Here is a 25,654-nt window from a genome sequence, read left to right on the forward strand (position 1 = left end):
AATTGAAATGTTTTATTTTCCATGGATCTTAGTATATCGCTGAAATTGAAGAGGGAAAATTACGTGTTTGCTGGTTACAGGTTTTGTTGTTTTGTACTACTAACTGGAAATCAGGTACTATCCACCGATTGATGCATATAGGTACAGTAATAAAAGTCTGGACTCAAAATCCTACCAAGACAACGCGACCACCTCGCGGAAATTGCATTAGCCCCGAAATCCAGGCTAACACAATCCCAACTGAGCTCGATCATTAAACCCCGCCCATATGATTGCCGTCGCCTATCCTTTTAGGGTTTTATATCATTGATCTAATCACTACAAGACAGAAATAGCTGCAAATATCTAGCTAGAAAAAAACCAATCCTGGCACCAGCCTGTGGACCCTCTCAAAACCTCCTGTGGACCCCTAGGGGGTCCACAGGAGGTTTTTGGTCCCTAGGTGGACCTAGGAGGTCCCTAGGTCCCTAGGTGGTCCATGGACCCCTAGGGGGTCCATGGACCACCAGTTGGGAACCACTGGCTTAGCTCATTGAATGCCAATAGCTTTCAACTAACTGTCACCAGGGCTTGATCAGTACTTCAGAGCTGGCTTGTGTTTACCTTCTCTCATAAAGTTTTTAAAAGTTCTTTTAACGAAGTGAATGCAGCATGAAATGGCAATGTGAATGTACTGAAGTCGTGATTTGGTTTAATTTCATAAGATTTGCTAAAAGCCTGTTAATCTAAAAGCATATTGCTTAGTTCTTTGCTAATGAACCCCTTTAGCTTTTTAAAAAACTATTGAACAATAAATAAATTTAACCTTTGTAGAAAGGTCAATATGAATAAAATGTTCAAACGAACAATTTCTGTCATTCCCCAAAGTAATACTTTGATAAAAAATATATTTCATTTATTCTATCACTGGGAAGCACAGCAGAACCTTATTAGCATTTCTAACCTGTTTACACATCTTGAAGTGTTTTATTTATAAAAAATAATTACTGCTGAGAACACAAATTCACAGGCTTCATTCTTTGTTAGGATTCACTCTGTTAAAAATAACTATTTAAACTGTTTTTTCCTCTAGCCACAGCTAAACAAACAACATTTTTAAAACTTGCTAATTTACCCAATTTTCCAAAGGCTGGTGAACAGTATGGTTTTGATGGGATAAGAGCATTAGCAACATTAAAAACTTATTTGATAGACTTCTAAACTAATTAGAAGAAAACAAGCATCAGTTTTATGTCAGCTAATCGGTGTGCATTTGTTAAGAAAGCTGGTTACAAGCTGATAATAAACTAAAACTGTCTGAAATATGCATGAATTTTTAATTATTATTTAATTATGACGAGTTTTTACAGAATTGATTCCTTAACATCATTTATACAACTATAATATACAGGTAATAGTAAATTTTATACATGAATTATAATTATTATATAGTTAATTTTAGAATTTGATTAGTAAAAAACACAAAAAATTAAGATTATAATGATTGAATTACAGCGCAAAACAAACATGTCAAATTCTTCGGATGGAGCCCATGCACCGCCTCAATGGCAAGGACAACAAGGCGGCTATCCTCCGCAACAGCAACCAAACTATGGAAATGGCCAACCTGATTACACATCCCAACCTGTTGCTTCTCAACCTCAAGGTCAGCCTCAAGGTCAGCCTCAAGGTAGGCCGCAAGGTCAGCCAGAAGGTGGCGCACCAGCTGAATCTGAAAGTGATGATGATGAAAACTCACCACCTGACACACCTACACGTAGGTTATTAAAACACAATTTAAAAAATCTTTTATGTTTACCACTTAATACCTCAACCATTTAAATAAAAAACAAATAAAGCTGCAAGCACTTTCTTCATTTTATATAAATGAGTTTTATTTTAGACTTTTGAATTTTGCATGAGAAAGGAATAAATCATTTTAATTAATATATTTATCCACAGTGAGAATAAACAACATATGAAAGAAAGTGATAACTATCATTAATAGTGCTAACAACAGCAACAGCTAGGCCTTGCTCAAAATGTTTTTTTGTTTATTGGACTGTTGATACAAATTGAGTTTGACATCACTACTGAACTATCACTAAGTGAACTAACTGCTAGTAAGAACTAATACTTATAATGATGCAACTCAATAGGGCTGACGTTAACTCATTTATTTTAGGAGTTGTCACATTTTAATGAATAGACAACTCCCAAACCTAAGTTTTCTCAACTTTCATTGCTCTCAAACAACATTGATAATAGATTAATTTATTAGTATACTATTAAACTATTATGATTATTTTACATTACTATTATATATGTAATATATTTACGTTATTATTATATATTACTATTAAGCTTCATTATTATACTATTCAAAGTATGCTGTTCATCGATAGATGGGATTTTCAGCTTCAGATCTTACATATCAAGTTCAGAGTTATCTATCCACACTAGCAAACTGTTTTCAGACTGCTTTATAACGTGTTTACGTGGTTAAGGATGGTTGTTCGCTGCCATATACGAACATATATATCCCATGAACACATACACTATATGCCCTGCAAAAACATGCTGACATAATATATATATCTGCAGAGATTTATGTTTTTTCTATATGTAATTATGTACATTAATTGAACAATTTCAAGAGTTTAGTGCAAACTTACTAGAACATCATTTGTAATGCAGGATATTTCTCAAAATAAAATATCCAAATGGTCGTTATAAATATGTGCATAACATAATTCCAAAAAGTAGCTATTCACATTTGGCTTTTTATTTTCTGATCACCAGTTAGCCCAAGATGTCGGTCTACTTACCATAAAGGCATTTTTAACTGATGCATATTTATGCAAAAAAAATCTAAGTTTTTGTAGACTTAATGCCCTTTCATTCTACAAGTAATACCAGAAAAATAGCATTTGAACTCCTGCCTTTGAAAGACACTACTTCACAAGAGTTGATAACTCTTAATTTGAAACAGTTCCTACAAGCTGGGTGCCTTTTTTATGGGATGCACAACTCCAAAGTGAGATCATTTAAAATCTGCTTTTGGTGTAATAGATCTACAGAATGCTGCGACCTGTTGGTAAGTGTCACAAGCACTTGAGTTGAAGCAATTATCTGCTTTTTAATTCAATTTTAGCCGAAGGAGCTGATGCTCCAAAAGATGTAAAAAATTACAAGCCGACGGATTCATCAGATCTGCAGCTGTATGATGGATATGAGAATGTATCTTTTGAAGATAAGGGCTTTCTAGCTCCTCCTCCCCCAACATATGAAGTAGCGCAGGCACCTAGTATGGAATTTGGGAAGTAAGTTCTAAAGCCTATGTCAATGTTCTGAATAAAAGGAATAGATTCACTATGCCAGGTTGACCCCAAATATTGACCTTGAACCTTTCTGAAACGCAGAGTAATAGTTATTTGTTCATAATACTCTCACATACTCACTTGATCTTTATGATGAGAAAGTGTCTTTTCAATACACAGAGCGGGTGATATCACCATGGATGAAGCCAGAGCAGCCCTCCTTGAGTATGTTTCTCAACATTGCTGCTATGGTAAAGGAGCTGCTGAAGAAATGGGTTTCACACAAATACTCCCAAGCAACGCATTACATGTAAGAACGCTTTGTCTTTTACAAATGACGGTTACTAATTACATTGTACTTGTATTTAACTATCAATATATATTTAATAGTTTTATAATATTACCCTACATGATGACATTAATTGATGGATTTAAAAATTTGCAAATTCGTGGGCAGACAATTCCGTGAGTGGTTAAAATCAGCGAGTAATTAGTTGGTGGCTTTTTGGTTTTAAAACATGGAGAATAACTACCTAAAATTAAAAGCTAGTTGCCAGGAGTAATCAGTAAACATAGCTGAGTTCCAAACTGTTTTGTAACCATCGGAGGGGGTTAGAGTTTAGCCCTTTTCCAACGCATCACAATTCTATACAAAATTATTTAAGGTTTTCACAAGTTATTCAGAATTCAGCATGGTGCCGTCATCTCACAAGTCGCTTTTGCAGTTTTTCTAAAGTTAATGACAATGATGATTCTGATTTAGGTATTATGGTATGTATATGATTTGATTTGCAGATACGTTTACAAACAGAACAAAAAAGTCAAATAGAAAGTTAAACACGCGCTAAACGCTTGTGAATGATCTGCACTGTATTATTAGCCAGTCTCACAGATTAATTTATTTGCGTACGTGTTCCTCTGTGAATAAAATAATCAGCAAAAATGCATGAAAAGACAATTTCCCTAAAATATAACTTTATGAATAATATTGTCCTGTAGGGTAGTATATAATTATTATAAATTGTATAGTTATATGTATTTTGCAAATTAAACATATATGAATTTTGAACTATTAGGTGTTACATTAGCAAAATACAAGTCTTAAGATATTTTCTGAAATGTGCTAACATATTTGAACAGAGCGAGACAACCCTTCACTGCGAGCAAGCTATAACAATAATAAAAGCAAACAATGGATATCATAGAATAACAAATGTTGAAGTTTTAATTATACTTTAATTTTATTTAGTACATCCTAGAAACATTCGGGGAAGCGAGAAGCACTGCTCGAACTCAAGTACCATATCGAGGGGAGATGATTGACGGGCCACAGAATGGGCCACCGCCAAGACCATGGGACATGCCATGCCATCCTGTTAATCAGTTTGAAAATGAAGTCTGTAAAATACCCGTTCCACATACAGAAGAAGTCAGGGTAAGAGCTGCAATGATGCCAAGAGTTTCTGAATTATTGCCTAAACATAAGCCTTTATGCATATTGACCATGTACCAAAAGGAAAAGCTTTGAGACGGCCTAGTTTTATGTCATTATATGCAATGCACATTCCTCAGTTCTACTTTCATAGTGTCTCTCTAGTATTCATTCGAGAGTTAACATGTGTGTGGACACAGTCACAGGAAATATCTTTCTGCTACAAAAAACGTTATTATTATTATTGTTATTATTATTATACGTATTTGGCTGCAAGTTTTGATACCAAACTTTTAAAACAGCAGCAAGTCAGTGAATAGTTCAGAGTTCAATGAGACATTACAGTAACAACAAAATTAATAATACAAAAATTGGTTAAAAAGACAAAAATCCAAGTCACCCATAAAAATCACAATGACATTGAAAATTTCACACTTTAAAATTTTTTCAGTTAAAATAACTTTTAAAATAAAAAAAGATCTTTGTATCAAAATTGAATCCTGCCAATTGCAGCGTTTTGAGGCAAACGTCAGGAGAAAGATGGGTAAACTTTGTGTTTTATTGGTTTGTTCGACTTTGAATTACAAATATATCCAGTTTTTCTTTGTCAAATCTTTTAAAAAGTAGCTTAAATTAAAATAATTATATCAGATTATTATAACTTAAAAAACATTAGAGTGCAGCTAACTCCATATGAATAGTTGAGCTTATTTGATCAAAGGAACCAGCGCAGGTTTGCTACCAGCATCAGCGATGATTGTGTATATGTAGTCTTTTTGCAGACATGTGGAAGATGTGGTGGGCGTGGCATGGTACGGTGTGGATCATGTCATGGCAGAGGAAGAAAAAGGTGTAACTCATGCCGTGGAAGTGGTCGCACAACACGCTTCCACAACGGAGAGAGAGTGGTTCAAACGTGCAACTGGTGCCGTAAGTACCTTCTATTCCACCAGTTTCCAAGTTGATAGCTGACCATATACTTGTAGCCTTGGGATAGAAAGTATCACGGGTTGGTTGTTAGTACCTCCCATAATCATTGTCACTACCGCTATGATAGTCTCTGCTTACTATCACGTATACTGATTACTAGTCAATGTATGATTTGTTGACAGATGGATCAGGACGCAGACAATGTATTCGTTGTCACGGACATGGCCGGGTCACGTGTGGTCAATGTGATGGTCAAGGACGGGTTAAAAACTTCATTATGCTAACAGTTACCTTGTGAGTTAGCATTTTAAAGTGCTTGAGATTTTCCAACTTTTTCTCATACAATTACCTCTAAATGAGGCATAAATAGTCACTGATAAAGATATTTTTAACTTGAAACTTTATTTCTGTTTGTTTTGAAGTACAAATCATATGACTGATTATATCTTGGAAGAAACTGATCTCCCAGACCACCTAGTCAGGAATGTCCAGGGAGAGGAACTGTTCCGCCAAGTTTCACCACAGGTTTGTTCTGGTAAAGTACCTTGGTAAAGGCCTGCTTTTTCTTGATTAAAATTGCACTCATTGCAAATCTACATCATATTCCTGCATATATTATTCCAATGAATGATCTTTCTAAATCTTTGCATCTTCTAACTCTGCCTATACTAAATTTACAGGTTCCAAACTCATTTCAACTTATGTGATATGAACAAATTGCATACAATCACTAACAATTATTTGGAAAATGTCATTGCCAGCTGCTTTAACAATCTTCCACCAAATATCCGTTCTCTTAGCAGAGAAAGGCATTTTAAACACTATTTGTCAACCTATCTATTAAATTTTAATGGCTAACTGTTGCTTTTTTTTGTTTGTTCCTGTTTTACTATCGTTGTATAGCCTAATTTGAAAAACATTTTAATTTTAGAAATGAAGTTATTGCCAATAAAGTACTATATATAATTATACATGTAGATATATTAGAATTTGGTCACCTTATGCGTAGAAAAAAGCATGCTTGTGTCAACCCCGAGAGCAGGATAAGCTTTGATTACCTGATTTTAAAGAAACTGCATCGGTGCTGTGTGAATAAATGATGTGAAGTGATAAGGAGTGGCTGCACACGCCGACAAAATGCATCATTCGCGCAACCAATGTGGTGTCGATACCTCGAATCTAAATTGAACATGCAGAGAAAAAATTAACACTAATGAGATGGCTTAAAAATTTTGATTCCCAATGAACGTTTTATTCATTTCCAATGCATGTTTTGGACTTGATTTTTGCATTAATTGCATGATTTGATTTTTATGGAGTTTTACTTTTGAAAAGCAGGGGTTCACACAAGCAACTATTTATATATGAACATGAACGTGCTCAGTTGTAACGGAAGGCTACTGGTATAAATTAGAATTGTCCATGAAACGTTTCAGATGATTTTCTCAGTAATGGACATCATTGAAACAAAAAAAAATTTTCTGATTTGATTTAATGAATTGAAAATGTTTTTTGTACTTGGCAGGTGATTGAATAACACTAGAGTGAAATCCGGCGCATGATGCCATGGCTTTTATTTGACGGAGGCCAATTGAAATTGGTTAATTCATTTGTGAATGTGATATGCCATTTAGTAGCTTCAGTGTGTGTAGCCTTGCAAATATCTAGGAAAAACATCCTACTGTACAGCTTCTATTCTGTTTGCAAATAATATATTTATGAAAACAAAATATATTTTCTACAGCCATTCATGAACTTTATGGAAATACGACTAAACTATGCCTAGTCCTTATATAAAATCTCTGATTTGCAGGTGCATCCAATAACAACATTCCCCATGAAGCAGGTAAATGATAACTCGATACGTCTGATAGAAGCTGCCAAACGTTCCTATCCCAATGAGCGACAGCTAAATCAGGTGGGTGACAAGTGTGAGGCAGGTGAGTGCAGTGAATATTGTATTTGCTGTAGACGAGTAAGAGTGTCAGACTCGTAATACTACTAGTGGGCCACAATTGCTCAAGTTATAATAAAAGTGGCAGTGGAAATGAATGGGCAAGAGTTTGGGTTAAACAAGATTGAATGAACGCGATGCGGTGTTTACCATACGATATACTTAAACGTGCAACAAGCGTCGACTCTTTATAAGCAAGTGTAGACAAATCTTACCACAACATCTATACTTGATGTGTACATTACATTGTTTACAAAAAATGAGGCCAAATCTCAGGTTACTAAATGTCTCTTCAACTACATAAACCGGCATATTACACCAAGCGGTTGCTATCATAGGAAGAAACCATCTTCAATGTTATGTTTAACATAAGTTACATGGTCTATTTAAGCGACATCGCTGTCTCTCAGCCTGCATAAACAAACGAAAAGTAATTACATTGAGATTAACCATTTGATTGTATTTTGTAAATGTTGCAGAGGCAGCTATTGAGAGCAGTGCCCATCACCCAAGTAGAATATGTATTTGAAGACTCTAAAGGAGTGTTTTGGGTTTATGGAATGCAACGAGCAGTCCACGCCCCTGACTACCCACAACAGTGCTGCTGGGGCTGTAACATTCTCTAAACTACCTTAGGAGTTGTCTTCAACCAGCTCAGTGCTAATACATATGGCCACATATCGGCAACACAGGAACTCTTGATGTAATTTCAGTTATTTGTAAACTGCGCTGGTTTATGCCATACAGGATCAAGCCTCCAAACAGTCTCTTTTATCTTGTCCAAACAGTCTTGTTTGTCTGTATCACCACAAGTAACATTTTTAAAACTATTTTCATACACAGATTTATATTTTTCATCTGTGCTACCTTCTTCAATTCTGCTACATCAATCTCTAAATATTTTATTAAGGAACTAAGCCTTAAGATGCCGTTGAAGTATTCAATATTATGAAAAATTTTTCAAAATAAAGATTGACTATTTTGCTGATACAAGTTTTAAATGAGTGTGTTTAAAAGTTTTACCTGAATTTACTGGATGAACGGCGCTGCCCGGGTAATAAAAAAGTTTTTGGACATAATTGTCCGCGTGAGAAGAATTGGCCTTCATCTCAGATATAGTAATTGAATCTTACGAAAACTATTTCTTAACAGGGGCATCGTAACGCGTGGCCGCATTGGTAAAATAATCAGCGTGCGCTATAGCCGGAATGACACACATACTGCTATATATATATTTCTCCGTGTTGGTATGTGTGTCCCTCCAGCTATAGCTATGAAACTTTTGGAATAAAGAATCCATACCAATGAAGATTTTATCACAGACCCTCTTGTTTGCCAGTCCGACACCGTACCAATTAGGCCACAAAGATTGATTCGTTAGCTAACGATATAATTATGTTGGCATATGGGAGCAAATACCCAACGTCTTTGCGTACTACGCAGGGTGATTGTGTAACGTCGCGAAGACGAATAGCTCTCATTAGTAAGCTTACTCAAGTTTTCCATTGGCAATGTGCCAGGCTATTAGCAAGTGACAGACAACTATCATTACTTCTCATTGTTTATAAGCTGAACTTGAATACCCGGGCAACACCGGGAAGCACAGCTAGTTGAGAAATATATATATAGAAGATATAGATACTAGCTGTGCTACCCGGTGTTGCCCGGGTATTAAAAATCAGCTTATAAACCATGAGAGGTAATGAGAGTTGCCCACCACTTGCTATTAGCCTGGCACATTGCCAATGCATAATTTGAGTAGGCTACTAGTAAGAACTACCAGCTTCTAGTGACGTTAAGCAATCACCCTGCGTTGTGACATAAAGTGGTAGAGCATTTGCTCCCATATAGCGACATATATTGCCTGGAAAATCCATTGAGCTCGTGTGGCTAACTTAGTAGGGCATTGGAATGGTGAATGGGAATGTCCGAGATCAAATCTTCTGCGATTCGAATTCGTTATTCAAAGATTGCAATAGCTATACCTGGACAACCACACATATACATAAACGTTGAAAAATAATTATATGCATGTAGCCTATATAGATACGCAACAATCCAAATTGTGTCAGACCATACTGCCCTGAGCAAGCAAAACACCCTCTCTGACAATGTAGAAAATCAAAAGGTCCCAAGTTAAATAACTCCTTTGCTTTTGAATTTTCACAAAAAAATTTTTTCGGGAAACATTGTTGGAGGTCTATCCATAATAATTTAGAAAAAATAATTGAAATACTGCCAATGCTATAGCCGGGCTTAACTAAAACGTGTTTGTGCTCAACAATTTACAACAATCAAGATAGGGCGGTTTGCTTGCTCAGGGCAGCATACTGGTCTACTTTGTTCAAAGTTGTGAAAAAATATTTATCTAGATTAAGGTGAGGAAGCCAATTTCAAAAATATTTCTTACCAAAGACAATTTATAAATTAGAATCACACCAAAATGTTGTACTGAAATAATAACTAATTTTACAAGCAAGACTACAACTGAGCCCTGCTTTATGACGGCCAGTTCAACTATTCCTCAAAAAGCTAGCCAAAAGACAATTTTGGCTGAGAATTGTCAGCCAAATTACATTTGCTGCTATTATCATTTTAGAAATCTTAAAATGTACCAAGTCGCGATAGAGCGATATCAGAGCGATATCAGTATGATCAAAGTGATATTAGTATGATCAGAGTGTTATCAGTATGATGAGAACGTTATCAGTACGATCAGAGCTTTATCGGTACGATCAGAGCATTGTCCGTACGATCAGAGCGTTGTTAGTAATATTAGAGCAATATTAGTATGATTAGAGCGATATCAGTATGAATACTGTAATATTACTAAGGAAAAGCACTAAACATTACTCATGTGGCTTTGTAGCAAGAACTATGTGACAGACTACATCCTTGAAGAGACGGCCATGCCTGATGAGCTCACTAGAGATGTGAGTGGAGTCGAGGTATTTAATCAGTATATGCCACAGGTATGTTCACTACTCTGTAACCTGACTGTAGCTGTTCTACTCACTATATGACTAACAGACACAGACTACACTCATATAGCTCTGTAGTTTCAGTACATACAGTACTTATTGACAGGTGATGATTACTGAAGCATGTGAGACATGTAAGTGAGCTGGCGCCATAACAGGTGATGACAATGAGCTGGGAAACTGTCAGCTAAGAGCTATACAGTGAAAATTATTAGTTGTTTTAAGTGGAATTTGTACTTTGGCTGAGTTGCATGTCTTGGTTACTATTCATCTAATAAAATATTTATTGTTTTATAAATATTAATTATGTACTATTTTATTTAAAAAAGAGAATTTAGTTTGTGTTTTTTTATTATTTTGGCTTACTGTCTCTGATGTTAAAAGGTTAGAAGAGTCAGCTCCTTATTTAGATCCATTGACTTGTTAACTTAAGATTGAGGAGTTGCTTACTCTTTGCAATTTCAAGGAGTTGCTTACTCTTTGCAATTTCAAAGAGTTGCTTACTTTATCTTACACACCTTGTTGCTAGTGTGTAACAGTTCTTTAGTGCCTGTCCACTTATGCTGCTTTTGGTTGACACTTAGATTTTATAGAATGTAAAAAAAGTGAAGACAGTGTTTAATTACTTATATTGTCATTTATAGCGGTGTTTTTCAACCTTTTTTGAGCCAGGACACGTTTTTACATTTAAAAAATTTTGCGACCCACCTCTAACCAAAAATATTACAAAATGACACTCTGAACAGTATATCTGATCACAATATAATTTCTCAACTTATTTATACTCAGTCACTGTGAAAACCGGGCCTGTTTAGAAGAACACAAAGGCAATATCCTAGCACCCTTTATTTGAAGGCTATCTTTATTTTAAGGCCACTTATATTTGAGCGACACTTTGACATTCATCACGCTAATTAGCAATCAAAGGTACCTAGTTAGGCATATTGTAATAAATGACCAGTCCGACTTCGATGGACTTTGAGTTTTGTGGGCCGGTATTAAATGCATTGACCATGCATCAAACACGTGAATAGACGCACTTAGATCGTGGTGCCTGGAGATTGAGCCTACTACATCGAGGCCTAGGCATTATATTAAAATGTTCCTACCGCATAAGTTGTGTGTTAAAATTCCTCAGAGTACTACGAGAATGTACCTATAAACTTTGGCAAACACATCGAGCAGGCACGAATCCGAAGATGCTAATCGACAGGTTGTTCAAGGGATATGGACTTACCAACGCTCTAAACGGCTCTGAGAAAAACAAGATTCATCGTTTCAGGTCAGACGGCACGATTAAGACTGGACTGGAGTGAAGAAAACTCGCAAGAGTGGGTTGGGACAACCCCTAGCTCTAGTTCTCTGAGCTTTAACCAACGCTACAACCTGCTGAACCCAACAGGAGGGAGCTGAAACCAACTCATTTATGCTCTGCTGAACCCAACAGAGTGCGCTGAACCCAACGCTGCTGACTGTACAACCTGCTGAAACCAACAGGAGGGAGCTGAACCCAACTCACTTCCGTTCTGCTGAAACCAACAGAGTGCGCTGAAACCAACGCTGCCAACTGTACAACCTGCCGAACCCAACAGGAGGGAGCTGAAACCAACTCACTTGTGCTCTGCTGAACCCAACAGAGTGCGCTGAACCCAGCGCTGCTGACTGTACAACCTGCTGAAACCAACAGGAGGGAGCTGAACCCAACTCACTTCCGTTCTGCTGAAACCAACAGAGTGCGCCGAAACCAACGCTGTAACCTGCTGAAACCAACAGGAGAGAACACAACTCTTGTAAGGATAATTATTTAATTATCCTATTTATTTGTAGTCATTTTGTGTGAGCTTGCTGTTAGTGACGATTATAAACGATATTCCTCCAACAATAACGACTTTATTATAGTAATACTAATCATGCAACCAATTCAAGAGTCACACCCAAGCTGAACTGCCTAAAAATTAGTGGCAGTATTTATATTACATAAGCGATTGGCCTAGAGATTGACGGTTATCGTTCAAACCGACCAATCATATAGTCTTGCTGACTGCCGAGTTTCTAAGAATTTTCACATACAGAACAATAAAAAATTATTGCTAGACAATGAGCCATTATAGCATAACAATCTAAACACTAACAAAAAGCCCAGGAAATTCTACATATACTGGGTAGCGAACAGTAAGTGTAAAAAAACATTAAGACATATTTCGATAACGAAAAGGGCTAATTACAAAATCTTATCTCGAGAAAACGTAGAACAAAAACGGAAACAATATTGTTTAAGTAATCTTAAACCACTAACAATCAATTATAACAGAAACTTAGAATATTTTGACATGTAACCATGAACATAAAAAATGTCTTCCAATGAGTGAACGGTAAGAAATAAATTATAAAAGATTGTTCACTGCGTAAAAGCCTTAATAAATGGCGTCTGTTATCTTTTCTAGGTCAACCACTATCCCAGAAGTCTCTTCTCTATATACGGTATATATATTGGCTAAGTCACCTTTTCCCTTTGATCAGTTCACCATGTTTTTCTGCGACGGGTGTACGGAGCGCCTTGATGAGCCTGACGTCCATGGGACCGATAGCATCCAAATAAGACAACTCTTCGGGGTTATTCCCCCCACAGTCTTTTTCATGGCCACCACTCCTTTCATAGAGTTTGTTCTTTAGAATATCTCGCTTTATTTTTACGTTTACAACACAGGTTGTTCAAGGGATATGGACTTACCAACGCTCTAAACGGCTCTGAGAAAAACAAGATCCATCGTTTCAGGTCAGACGGCACGATTAAGACTGGACTGGAGTGTCTCCAGTGTAAGATTATTGTTTGAGTTGATATACTGTGATAATGGCGATATGGAGTGTATTTATTTACATTAATTCAGAGCACACGTTAAATTGTCAGCCTAAAAATGAAGCATGCAACTAGAACGGCTGTGAGCTAACACCCAGCTATGAAGGCACGACTCTTAGAAAATACATACAAAGAGAAAACAACTCTTAAACAATACATAGTAAGCTAAAAGCAACTCCATTGCTAGTTAACAGTCCTTGTATAATGTCACATCCTCCCCTTTCAGTAATTAATAAACATAGGGGCTATCTGGTTTGTCAGCAGACTTACGAACAGTACGACAAAAGCGTGCTGTGTAATATCCTTTAGCAGAAGCGGTTGAAAGGGAAGTAGGGTGTCGACCAAGCTCACCATCTGTAGTTGCTGCCGACTGGTTAGTAAGGTTGTCTGATGGACTTTCACTGCTAGTGTTGCCATTAACCTCTTTTGAAGGTGGTGCTGCCGACTGGTTGGTAAGGTTGTCTGATGGACTTTCACTGCTAGTGTTGTCATTAACCTCTTTTGAAGGTAGTAGCCTTAAAAGGTGCTGTCTAGTTCGGTGGTACGCATTGCCTTGTGCACCATCAACTTAATAGGAAGAGTCTGTTGTTCTAGAGCAGTTGCTGGAACAACAGACTCTTCCTAGAACAACAGACTCTTGCATTCAGCATAATTACAGTTCAATTATGCTGAATATCCCAGGCTTGGGTAAAAAGCCTAAACTTTTGGCATAAAAACTGTTGGCTATTGTCAGGCATAAGTTGGACAGGAATCCCAAACCGAGCAAAGCGAGCTTTGAGCTTTCCAATGACCATCTTTGCTGTGGTTCTTGTAAAAAGGTCAACCTCTATCCAGCCTGAGAATGAGTCTGTGGTCAGAAGGTAAGTCTTGTTGGCATGCTCGAATAGGTCTGTTGCAACTACTGCAAATGGTCTAGTTCGTATAGAGTAGCTGTTTACAGGCACTTTAGGCTGGTGATTTTGTATTTGCTAACATATGTCACAATTTCCAATGTGCTATTCAATGTCTATGTTCACGTTGGGCCAGTACATTATACCTCTGACCTGTCTCCTGGTTCCTTTGATTCCAACGTGACCGTGGTGCAGAATACTTATGTACTGCTGTCTTAGTTTCTTTGGAACTATAATACGCTGACCTTTGTACAAAACACCATTCTGTGATCCAATTTCATCTCTGAATGAAAAGTAACATTTGAGTTCTGCTGCCAGAGAAAAGTCAATCTTGGCCATACTGTGTGGCACAGTTCCATGAATTTTGGTGATTATAGGTTCATTTGTTGATATGTGCTGCAGTTCTTCCGTTTGTGTTTCGGTTTTAGATACAGAAGATACAGCCATGGCATCATCAAACTCAATTGCAGACACTTCTGCCTCACATAGATAGGCTCTTGACAGAGTGTCAGCAATGACAAGATCCTTGCCCTTTCTGTACTTCAAACACAGTTTGTATGGCTGAAGCTGTAACAACATTTTCTGAATTCGAACCGGGGCAGCTATCAGAGGCTTCTTGGCTATGGAAACCAATGGCTGATGGTCAGTTTCTACCAGCACGTTTGGATTTTCCAGAATGTAGTCACGAAACCTGGAGCAAGCAAATACTACTGTTAGCATTTCCTTTTCAATCTGTGAGTAGCATGTTTCCGTGTTTGTCATTGTCATTGTCCTGCTAGCAAAGCACACCACTTTGCCATTTTAAAGACATGCTACTCCAATCCCCAACTTTGAAGCATCACAAGTGAGTGTAACTGGTTTCCTCACATCGAAATACATCAAAGGGGTGGTGTTAGCTATCTTGTCTTTGACAGCCTGATAGGCTTTGCTCTGCGAGTCTTACCATACCCATTCCACATCCTTCTTAAGAAGTAGGTTCAGAGGAGCTGCGATCTCACTAAGACCTGCTATGAACTTTGCTAGGTATTTAGTCATACCCAAAAATTGAAAAAGCTCTGTTTTGTCCACTGGAGCCTTTATGTCTGTGATCGCTTTAACTTTTGCAGGGTTCGGTGTAAGACCCTTGTCTGTAAGAATATGACCTATGTACAACACTTCAAACTTCTTCTACACAAATTTGCGAGCCGAAAACTTGAGATCAATCTTTTGTAGCCTTCTCAGTACGCTGTGGAGGTTTGCATTATGCTCCGACTCAGTTTTGCCTGCTATAAGTGTATCATCCATGATGACACGACATGGGCAGCCTTCCAACAGTTGCTCTATGGCTCGCTGATAAACTTCACTGGCACTACAGATGCCCATGGGCATTCTAAGATATCTGAACCTGCCAAATGGAGTGCCAAATTTGGTTAGATATGACAACTTCTCTTCAAGCGGTATGTGGTAGAATGCCTCTCTGGCATCTAATGCAGTGAAGTACTTTGATCCAGGAATCTGTGATGCTATCTGTTCAATTGTCTTGAGTGGGTGGTGTGGACATTTGATTGTCCCGTTTAAGTCACCAGGATCAATACATATCCTAAGATCATCGGTGTTCTTTTTGGTTGTCACTACCGGTGCTGACAGCCAGTTTGTAGGTTCAGTGACTGGTGCAATGATCTTGCGTTTCGCCATCTTGTCTAAGGTTTCTTTGAGCTTGGGCCTCAATGCTATTGGCACAGACTGAACTGGTCTTATTACTGGTTCAACGTGTTTGTCCACAGTAATCCTATATTTCACAGGTAGTATGCCCAAATTGTCATCAAACAGACTACTGCACTGCTCTATTATACTACTTGGCAGACTTGGATTCATCTTGCTGTCAGTTACTTTGTAAACACCCTTGAACAATGACACATATCCTAATCTAACACTATCACTAAAACCCAACAATATCTTATCACATTTGCTAGCTACTTGAAAACATACAGTATAATGCTCACAGCCTTTGAGTAAAACTAGATTTAAAGACCCTACTGACCTAACTGCACTACTACTAAATCCTACCAATTGAATGCTTTGTGGCTTGTTAATGTCATTTGGAGCAGCATACCTCATTGCTGTCTCTTCAGATATGACATTTACTTTAGCACCAGTGTCAATTTTTAGCGATAGACTTTTGGTCTAATTCTTAGATATGCACACATCAACCTTCACATGTGCACTCTTGCGTTTGTCGCAATCAACAGTTTTGATAAAAAAACTATCATTCTCTGTTTGATTGTCTGTCTCTACTCCATTGACTTTGCTGGCCGATGATCTGCATACGATGGCAAAATGATTGAACTTGTTGCATTTGTTGCACCTTTGACCTTTGGCTGGACATGCACCCTCATTCTTATGACTTTGTCCACATTTTTCACATTTTGGTGCAAATGTCATAGGTGGTCGCATCTTGTTTATGGGCTTCGACCTAGTGTGAACAGCATCCACTGAAGTGTTTGTTGAGCTAGCCTGAAATGCATTTAGGTCACTCTCAGCTGCTTCATGTATTTGAAACATCTAGATACTTCTAGGTAAAGTAAGATCTGATGTCTTCAAGAGTTACTTTCGCAGTGAATTGTAATTGATTCTTGCAACTATGCGGTCTCTTAGGAGTTCATCCATCAGTTCACCATAAGAACATTGGTTGATTTTATTTCGCAAATCACTGTAGAACTGATTGAATGGTTCATAAAAATTCTGTGAACGCGTGTTGAACTTGTGTTTTTTAAGCATCACATTGGTGATTGGATTGCATAACTTTTTAAACTTGTACTTCAAAGTGTCTACTTGATACTTTGTTTTGGCAGGCAATTTGTCCCTGTTGGGTCAGCTGGATTAGTTCTTTCTGGCAAACATGTAAATGATCTGGCTTTCTTTACTGCTTCAGACTCTGCTAGATTCAGTAAGATCATTGCTTTAGATCTTTCAGCGTTCCCTGAGAAACCAGCCTCAATGTATATATCCAATTCATCTTCAAAAACTCTCCAGTTTTCTGCAGTGTTGCCTTCAAATAAAAGAAGAATTGATGTTCTAAGACCACTTTCCATCTTTCCTCATGTGAGTTCAGCCGCTTCTGACACCATGTAAGATTATTTTTTGAGTTGATATACTGTGATAGTGGCGATATGGAGTGTATTTATTTACATTAATTCAGCGCACACATTAAACTGTCGGCCTAAAAATGGCCGACTCAAAAACTCAAATAAAGCATGCAACTAGAACAGCTGTGAGCTAAAACCCAGCTACGAAAGCACGACTCTTAGAAAATACATACCAAAAGAAAACAACTCTTAAACAATACATAGTAACTTAAAAGCAAATCCATTGTTTGTTAACAGTCCTTGCATAATGTCACATCCAACAAGCGCGGGCTAATGCTGGCATTACCAATAAAAATGAGATCCAACTGTTCGACTCTGATTCTAGAGTGATTCTAGAACTATTCGACAGTTCTAGAGAATTACGAGAACTGCTGCAATAGGGATGTATCATTTGATTTTCAACATTGAATATTTTATTACATACTAGTAATCACCATGTAATTTTGTATTATATGTCTTGTATTATATTTCTTTTCTTATAATTTTATGTTGGTTGATATTTTATCATTGGTTGTTCGTTAAATTATATTATAACTTCATGTCGGATGTTGTGTTATCACTTGTTATTCGTTAAATGAAGTTTAATTTACCAAAATTTTGAGCAGCTAGTAGAAAAATTGAATGCCATCCTTTTATTGAAGGTCACCTCTAATTAAATGTTGTCATATAATAAGGGTTGAAAAATAGAACGCCATGGCATTCAAATAAAGGTTTTATGATAAATTACCCTCCAGTCTTTACAACCCGGACACCAGACAATGACATAATATTTACAGAAAATGGTTAATAAATGTTGTTGTATGGAAATACTGCGAAAACAACATACATACCAATAGGGAATGCAGACAGACCACAAAATAAGCATATAATACGTACAAGCAGCAAAATGCCCAAAGGCATCAAAAGATTCAATAATTAGAAAATGTCAAAAGCAAATTAGAAACTTCAAAATTGGAAGAAATCAATCATAGAAATTGCGTCAACACCAGATGGAGAATATGCCAAAGGGAAGTTGAAGCAATTAAACCTACCAACCACCATCACCAAAAAGCCACCAGAGAAACATTAGAGACGAGTCAAATGAGTCACATACAAATCTGCCACTCCTGTCAAGCATGACCTAGATACCAGGAGTAAGTCATGAGCTCCACCCTACATGCTGACATCACATGCACCAACTGAAGACTTACACAAACAAGATATCTTCACACCTCCGACATAAAGCATTGAATTTTAACACTTGACCTACACCCACAGGCTAGCCATCCTATATGCCAGACATCTATAAAAAAGAACAGCTCCAATGACTCAGCATCTCTATCTCTCTCTTTCTCTTCCCGAGGATCTCTTTGAATGCACTCCCCTCTGCCTGCTGAGGAGCCTCTCTTCCACCCTTGGAGCCTCATTCTCCTTCACCAGCTGAGCCTCTTCTACACCACTATCTCAATGACCGAAACTCTCTACCTATGTACTGTCACGACTCTCGTTTGACTGTCAAGACTCACAGCCGTACAAGATTGAGCAAACAAGCATAGATGACCGTTCGAGTAAGGACGTAACTTTTAATAGCTCCTCTAATCTTTTGTCATTAATATTATTGTTTTAGAATTTTGTTAGTTGTGTATTTTAATTGTTATAAACAAGCTTAAGTGGTAATTTAGATCAGATATAGTTTTACGTACTGCTGTCCATACCTCTGCTGACCTCTCCTTTCTCTCCAGGTTTGGCCTATAACAACCTTTCCTGTGAGACCAGTGAATGACAACTCTGTGAGGCTGGTAGAGGCGGCGAAGAGAGCTCATCCCACGGAACGACAACTCCAACAGGTCAGTAAATTTACTCACCTTGAGAGATAATTGATGGAAGATCTGATTTTGTTAAGCCTCATTTAGACTATTGTCTCCCAGGTAGTATTGCACGATACTTCACACTCAGTAAGGAACAACTCTCACCTTTTTATTTGTTTTAATTTGCCTCCCTTGGTCTGCTTTTATGACTGCATGTTTACTACTGCCTATGAAATAGCTAATATCAAGTCTATTTAGTGAAATATCAGGTTGTTTTTATAGTTCGAGATTGAAAAAATGGCAAATTCTATCATTGTTGTTCGCATAACATTTGAATTCTTAATCACCTAAAAATGAAAAACGTCATATCATCTACACGCATAGCTAACTATATAAATGCCTCAAAAAGTTGTATATCGATGTAATATAGATTGCAACAATTATTACAGGCACCTTGATTCGATTCCTCCAGCAATGAGCTACTATACTCAATGGTTATACCTGTAGCACTGAATATAACAGATGATTTCTGCAACAGAAACAGAACTTTTCAATAGTTAGTCTAGTTTCTCTTGATTTGCAGAGGCAGATACTAAGGGCTGTTCCAGTAACAGAAGTGGATTACAAGTTCATGGACAGAGCATCAAAGTTTTGGGTCTATGGCATGTAGAGGAAAGTGCACGCCGCTGACTACCCCCAGCAGTGTTGCTGTGGCTGCACTATAATCTAACTGACCTTCACTGTCATACTTGACCATGCATTTTGTCACCACTTATTTCCACTGCTTGGCACTTGGCTGCCCTGCTCTGTCATAGTTTGACATACTAAAACAGGTGCTCTGCATGTGCGGCGGCAAATTAAGCAGAGTGTAATTCTAATATAGATTATAATTACAGCGCATAATTAACTACGCATGTGATATTTATTTTTCTTTTAACCAAACTTTTTAAGATCAAAATACTTAGTCTAATTTGAGGTACTCAACATATTCTCATGATGTACAATAATAATAGTTAATTTCTTTATTAATATTAAAGAAACAAGTTTCTTTTTTGTTGAGATGGTGTCACTTGCTATACCTATTTGTCTAGTAATTATCTAGAATTATCTTTAATTACTATTTTTGTCTACGTCCAATGATTGGTTGGTTGGAGAAAAGGCTTGCTTTTGGTGTACATATAATCCGGTTATTTCTGTTTTTAAGAAACGTTTTAAACAATTTCGGTTTTCAATTGTAGGCAGAATAATGAAAGTTTGACTACATTGTTATGTCAATATAATATATTAATAACCATTTGCATCTTTTGTGTTGTGTGACCTGCTGTACTATTCATACCTAGTTATTAAAAAATTAGTATGTTACACTTACCCAACAGCTGTGGGGATAATACTAGAGGATCCGTAAGGCATCGTGGAAGGAATTAGATTTAGTGAAACATACATGTACGTCAGATTGACGTGTACACAACTGATCTCGTCTCCTAACTATAATGGTCTACTCTTGTATAACTATGGTTTCCTCCATCTAACTAGAGTTGCCTTTCCTCAATCTGCTGAATGTATCACTGTTAAAAGGTTATGTACCTTCGTATAGGATTGCTTTGCTTTCCTATGTAACTATGGTTAGCTTACGCTTATGCTTAGTTTTTCATCTCGAGTAACAGATTTTGATTTTTCTGCACAGGTAATTTTGCAGCTATGTAAAGGAAATCAGGTTAGTTTTGAGTAAGCCTTAGTTTTCACTATTGTTGCTCTGAAATGTCTTTGTATTGATCGGTATATGTGCATTTATAACTCAAGTCTACCCATTATGGAATGACCATTTTATTTGTTTAATGCTGCCGTGTGATACCAAGCTTGATCAATCAATGAGAGGAATGGAAGCTCTTCAAGTTACGATGAAGTTGCCTGAGAACCATGCAGCAGACAATTGCTATTCATTGCTTCACTTGGAGCCAAAACAAAAGAAATCATTGAACGTTGTAGAGACTTTCTTGAGAGTTGTTATTGCTGCATAAGAATTTATAGAAGAAGGTCTAACACATATTGCATATCAATTTTAGCAGTTTTTTGTTAGGTAAGTAGAGTTCACTTTATATAATCTACATGTAAGTTTACTCATTTTATATATTCAAGATGTAAGTTTAGTCTCTTCATAGATTGTACATACACATGTAAGTCTTATCACTAAATAGTAAATACTCTGAATGTATGTCAAGTCACTATAAATTCTGTCAGCAAGTCTAGTCATCTTTATTTTTAAATAAATCATTTCCTTTGAAAGTCATAATTGAACAGTTTTTCTTCCTAAACAGTTTGATTTGTAGTTTTTTGTATTCTAATCTATCTAACTTTTCGTAGTTTAAATAGTGATAATTCTGGCCAACCAGAATAGAGCACTGATAAACTATAGTTTACTATTTTTAGGTACATTTGGTATTTTTAGCTACAAGGTCCCTTTCTGTGAAAGGGACATTTACTATAGTAAATGTCCCTTTCACAGAAATTCTGGCTCACCAGAATAGAGCACTGATAAACTGGTATTTTATTAGTAAATTAAAACATGCTACTTACTAAATATGTAGAAAAGTATGGGTACTTCAGTAATGAATCAGAAGGTACTTCTATAGTTACTGGAAAAGTATTTCTGGTAGTAAACGAAAAGGTACTTTTATGATAAATTAAAAAATGAAATTTAACTGAAAACGATTTAGCTCAACATGATGCTTGGTTTCACTGATGGTTACTTCATAAATGCCATTTAGTGGCATATGTATTCACATGGTGACAACTAACGATGAGGTGATCAGAAGATTTCAAGCAAATTATCATTTGCAACTCTCATTGTGTTAACTTCCTGTTAACACTAATAAAAAAGAGTGTGAGCTACAAATGGTTGTAATCGATAAAGATGTGTGACATAAACATGACCAGAGCATACATCGTCATGGCAACAACTGGACAACCCAGTATGCACTTTAGTAACTCCATTAATAAAATGGAGTTACACAAGGCATAGGTTGTATAGCAGTACATTATTTCCACATTAGAAAACCAGATGTAGCAACTGCTTAGCTTTTTGAATGCCAATGGCTTTCAACTGACTGTCACCAGGGCTTGATCAGTACTTCAGAGCTGACTTGAGTTTATCTTCTCTTGTAAAGTTTTTAAAAGTTCTTTTAACGAAGTGAATGCAGCATGAAATGACAATGTGAATGTACTGAAGTCGTGATTTGGTTTAATTTCATAAGATTTGCTAAAAGCGTGCATTTTAAAAGCATATTGCTTACTTCTTTGCTAATGAAACCCTTTAGCTTTTTAAAAAACTATTGAACAATAAATAAATTTAACCTTTGTAGAAAAGCCATTATGAAAAAATGTTCAAACAAACAATTTCTGACATTAACCGAAGTAATACTTTGATAAAAAATATATTTTATTTATTTTATATCTGAGTAGCACGGCAAAACTTTATTAGCATTTATAATCTGTTTTCACATTTTGAAGTGTTTTATTTATAAAAAATAATTACTGCTGAGAACACAAATTCACAGGCTTCATTCTTTGTTAGGATTCACTCTGTTAAAAATGAATATTTAAACTGTTTTCTCCTCTAAGAGAAGCTGAGCCACAGCTAAACAAACAACATTTTTAAAACTTGCTAATTTACCCAATTTTCCAAAGGCTGGTGAACAGTATGGTTTTGATGGGATAAGAGCATTAGCAACAGTAAAAACTTATTTGATAGACTTTTAAACTAGTTAGAAGAAAACAAGCATCAGTCTTATGTCAGCTAATCAGCTGTGTATTTGTTATGAAAGTGGTTACATGCTGATCTATATATATATTTCCCAAAGTATGTTTGTCCCTCCAGCTATAGCTATTATTAGAATAGCTGTAGCTAGACAACGCTGACGCAGCGTCATGACGTACCGTCATTAGAAACCTAACGCTTATTAACCAGCTTACTCGAGTTTTCCATTGGCAATGTGCCAGGCTAATAGCAAGTGATGAGCAACTCTCATTACTTCTCATTGTTTATAAGTTGATTTTTAATACTATTCTTCATTGGCAATGTGTCAGGCTAATAGCAAGTGGTAGGCAACTCTTATCACTTCTCATTGTTTATATGCTAATTTTTATTACTCGGGCAACGCCGGAAGGCACAGCTAGTAATAAACTAAAACTGTCAGAAATATGTATGAGTTTATGATTATTATTTCATTAGGCCGAATTTTTACAGCATTGATGGTTTAACATCATTTATACAACTATAATATACCGGTAATAGTAAATTTTATACATGAATTATAATCATTATATAGTTAATTTTAGAATTGGTTTACTAAAATACACAAAAATTTAGATTATAATGATTGAATTACAGTGCAAAACAAACATGTCAAATTCTTCGGATGGAGCCCATGCACCGCCTCAATGGCAAGGACAACAAGGTGGCTATCCTCCGCAGCAGCAACCAAACTATGGAAATGGCCAACCTGATTACTCATCCTGACCCGTTGCTTCTCAGCTTCAAGGTCAGCCTCAAGGTCAGCCTCAAGGTCAGCCTCACGGTCAGCCTCAAGGACAGCCAGAAGGTGGCGCACCAGCTGATGCTGAAAGTGATGATGATGAAAACTCACCACCTGACACACCTACACGTAGGTTATTAAAACACAAGATTTTTAAAAAAATTCTTATGCTTGCCACTTAATATCTCAACCATTTGAATAAAAAGCAAACCAGGCAGCAAGCACTTTCTACATTTTATATATATATGAGTTTTATTTTAGACTAAATACTTTTACATGAGAAAGGAATAAATCATTTTAATTAATATATTTATCCACAGTGAGAATAAACAACATATGAAAGAAAATGATAACTATCGATAGTTATGCTAGCAACAACAAGGCTTTGCTCAAAATCCTTTTTTTGTTTATTGGACTGTTGATACAAATTGAGTTTGTGATCACTACTGAACTATTATTAAATAGCCTGTTAGTAAAAACTAATACTTATAACTTATAATGATGCAACTCAATAGTGCTGAAATTAATACACTTATTTTAGGAATTGTCACGTTTTAATGATTTGACAACTCCCAAACATCGGTTCTCTTAAATTTCATTGCTCTCAAACAACATTAATAATAATATACTATTAAACTATTATTATTATACATTAATATTATATATGTAATATCTTTACGTTATTATTATATGTTATTACCAAACTTCATTATTTTACTATTCAAAGTGTTAGATTAAGCAATTTATTGTATTGCACTTCCCAATAGGTCTTAGATCTAACGAATTATCGGTTGTTAGCTGTGCCGGTATGTGATATGTTTATTTGATATAAATGCATATATCGATATATCGAGAATCTAAAATAAAATGAAGAGTAAATAATAAAAGAGGCAACAGCAAATTTGATAGCAAGTGAAAGTAGCATAGAAAATGTATAAAAACTCGCAATAATATGTAGCAGATAAAACATTACTAACAAATTATGATTTGATATAAATGAGTATATAACAGATATAAAGCAGAAATGCACATATACTTAAAAAAGGCAGCTGAAAACAAAGCATCAACTATATGAATAATAACAAATAAAAAAGGCACTCTGTATAATAATGATATTAAAGTGAAAAGTATTACCTTGTTACATTCTCTCAGGAAATGCAATAAGAATTGTTCTGGCTGTGATATAATGTGATAAATATTCTTGATCGTGCTTTCTGATGAGTTTAGTTTATTTTAGGAATACTGGTGAATATGATAAGTGTAAAACACAAGTTACCAGCTTGAGGTGCACAAGATAAATGCCTTGGGTGGTCCAAAAAATAGAAAAGTGTTGCTGCCAATTGCTAATGAATCATACTTCCGATTATGAACCAAATACACAAATGTTGAAATAGTATTGAAAAACACATAAAATGAAGACAAGGTTTAGTGAAATCACAACCCTATGGTTAAAATTGCTTTGTTTGCTGTTTCTTGAGAACCGCTGATAGACTGGGACAGTGAGTAAACATGTACAAATTATTGTGTGTTTAGGAAAATAAATTGCTGAATCTAACACACGCAGCCTTCTGATTTGCTCTCATTTACGAGAGATTGTATGTGTTTTTCAATATTATTTCAACATTTGTGTATTTGGTTCATAATCGGAAGTACGATTCATTCGCAATGGGCAGCAACACCTTTCAATTTTTTGGACCACCCTAGGCATTTACCTTGTGCACCTCAAGCTGGTATTTTGTGTTTTACACTTATCATATTCACCAGTATTCCTAAAATAAACTAAACTCATTAGAAAGCACGACCAAGAATATTTATCACGTTATATCACAGCCAGGACAATTCTTATTGCATTTTATGCCATTCATTA

At 36.3% G+C, this 25,654-nt stretch overlaps 1 protein-coding gene across 1 annotated transcript; it reads left to right on the forward strand.

Annotated features, from left to right (window-relative positions):
• The first annotated feature begins 1,506 nt into the window (after positions 1–1,506).
• On the forward strand, positions 1,507–20,226 carry LOC137394386 (protein SSUH2 homolog). Its single transcript, XM_068081100.1, is given in 9 exon segments — positions 1,507–1,756; positions 3,134–3,302; positions 3,480–3,609; positions 4,549–4,734; positions 5,514–5,661; positions 5,844–5,955; positions 10,485–10,587; positions 19,190–19,294; positions 19,839–20,226. Coding segments are annotated over 9 exon segments (1,350 nt in total). The 3' UTR covers positions 19,986–20,226.
• Positions 20,227–25,654: the final 5,428 nt, after the last annotated feature.

This window comes from Watersipora subatra, chromosome 4, assembly GCF_963576615.1.
Source record: "Watersipora subatra chromosome 4, tzWatSuba1.1, whole genome shotgun sequence".
In the NCBI taxonomy this organism is placed as follows: Eukaryota; Metazoa; Bryozoa; class Gymnolaemata; order Cheilostomatida; family Watersiporidae; genus Watersipora; species Watersipora subatra.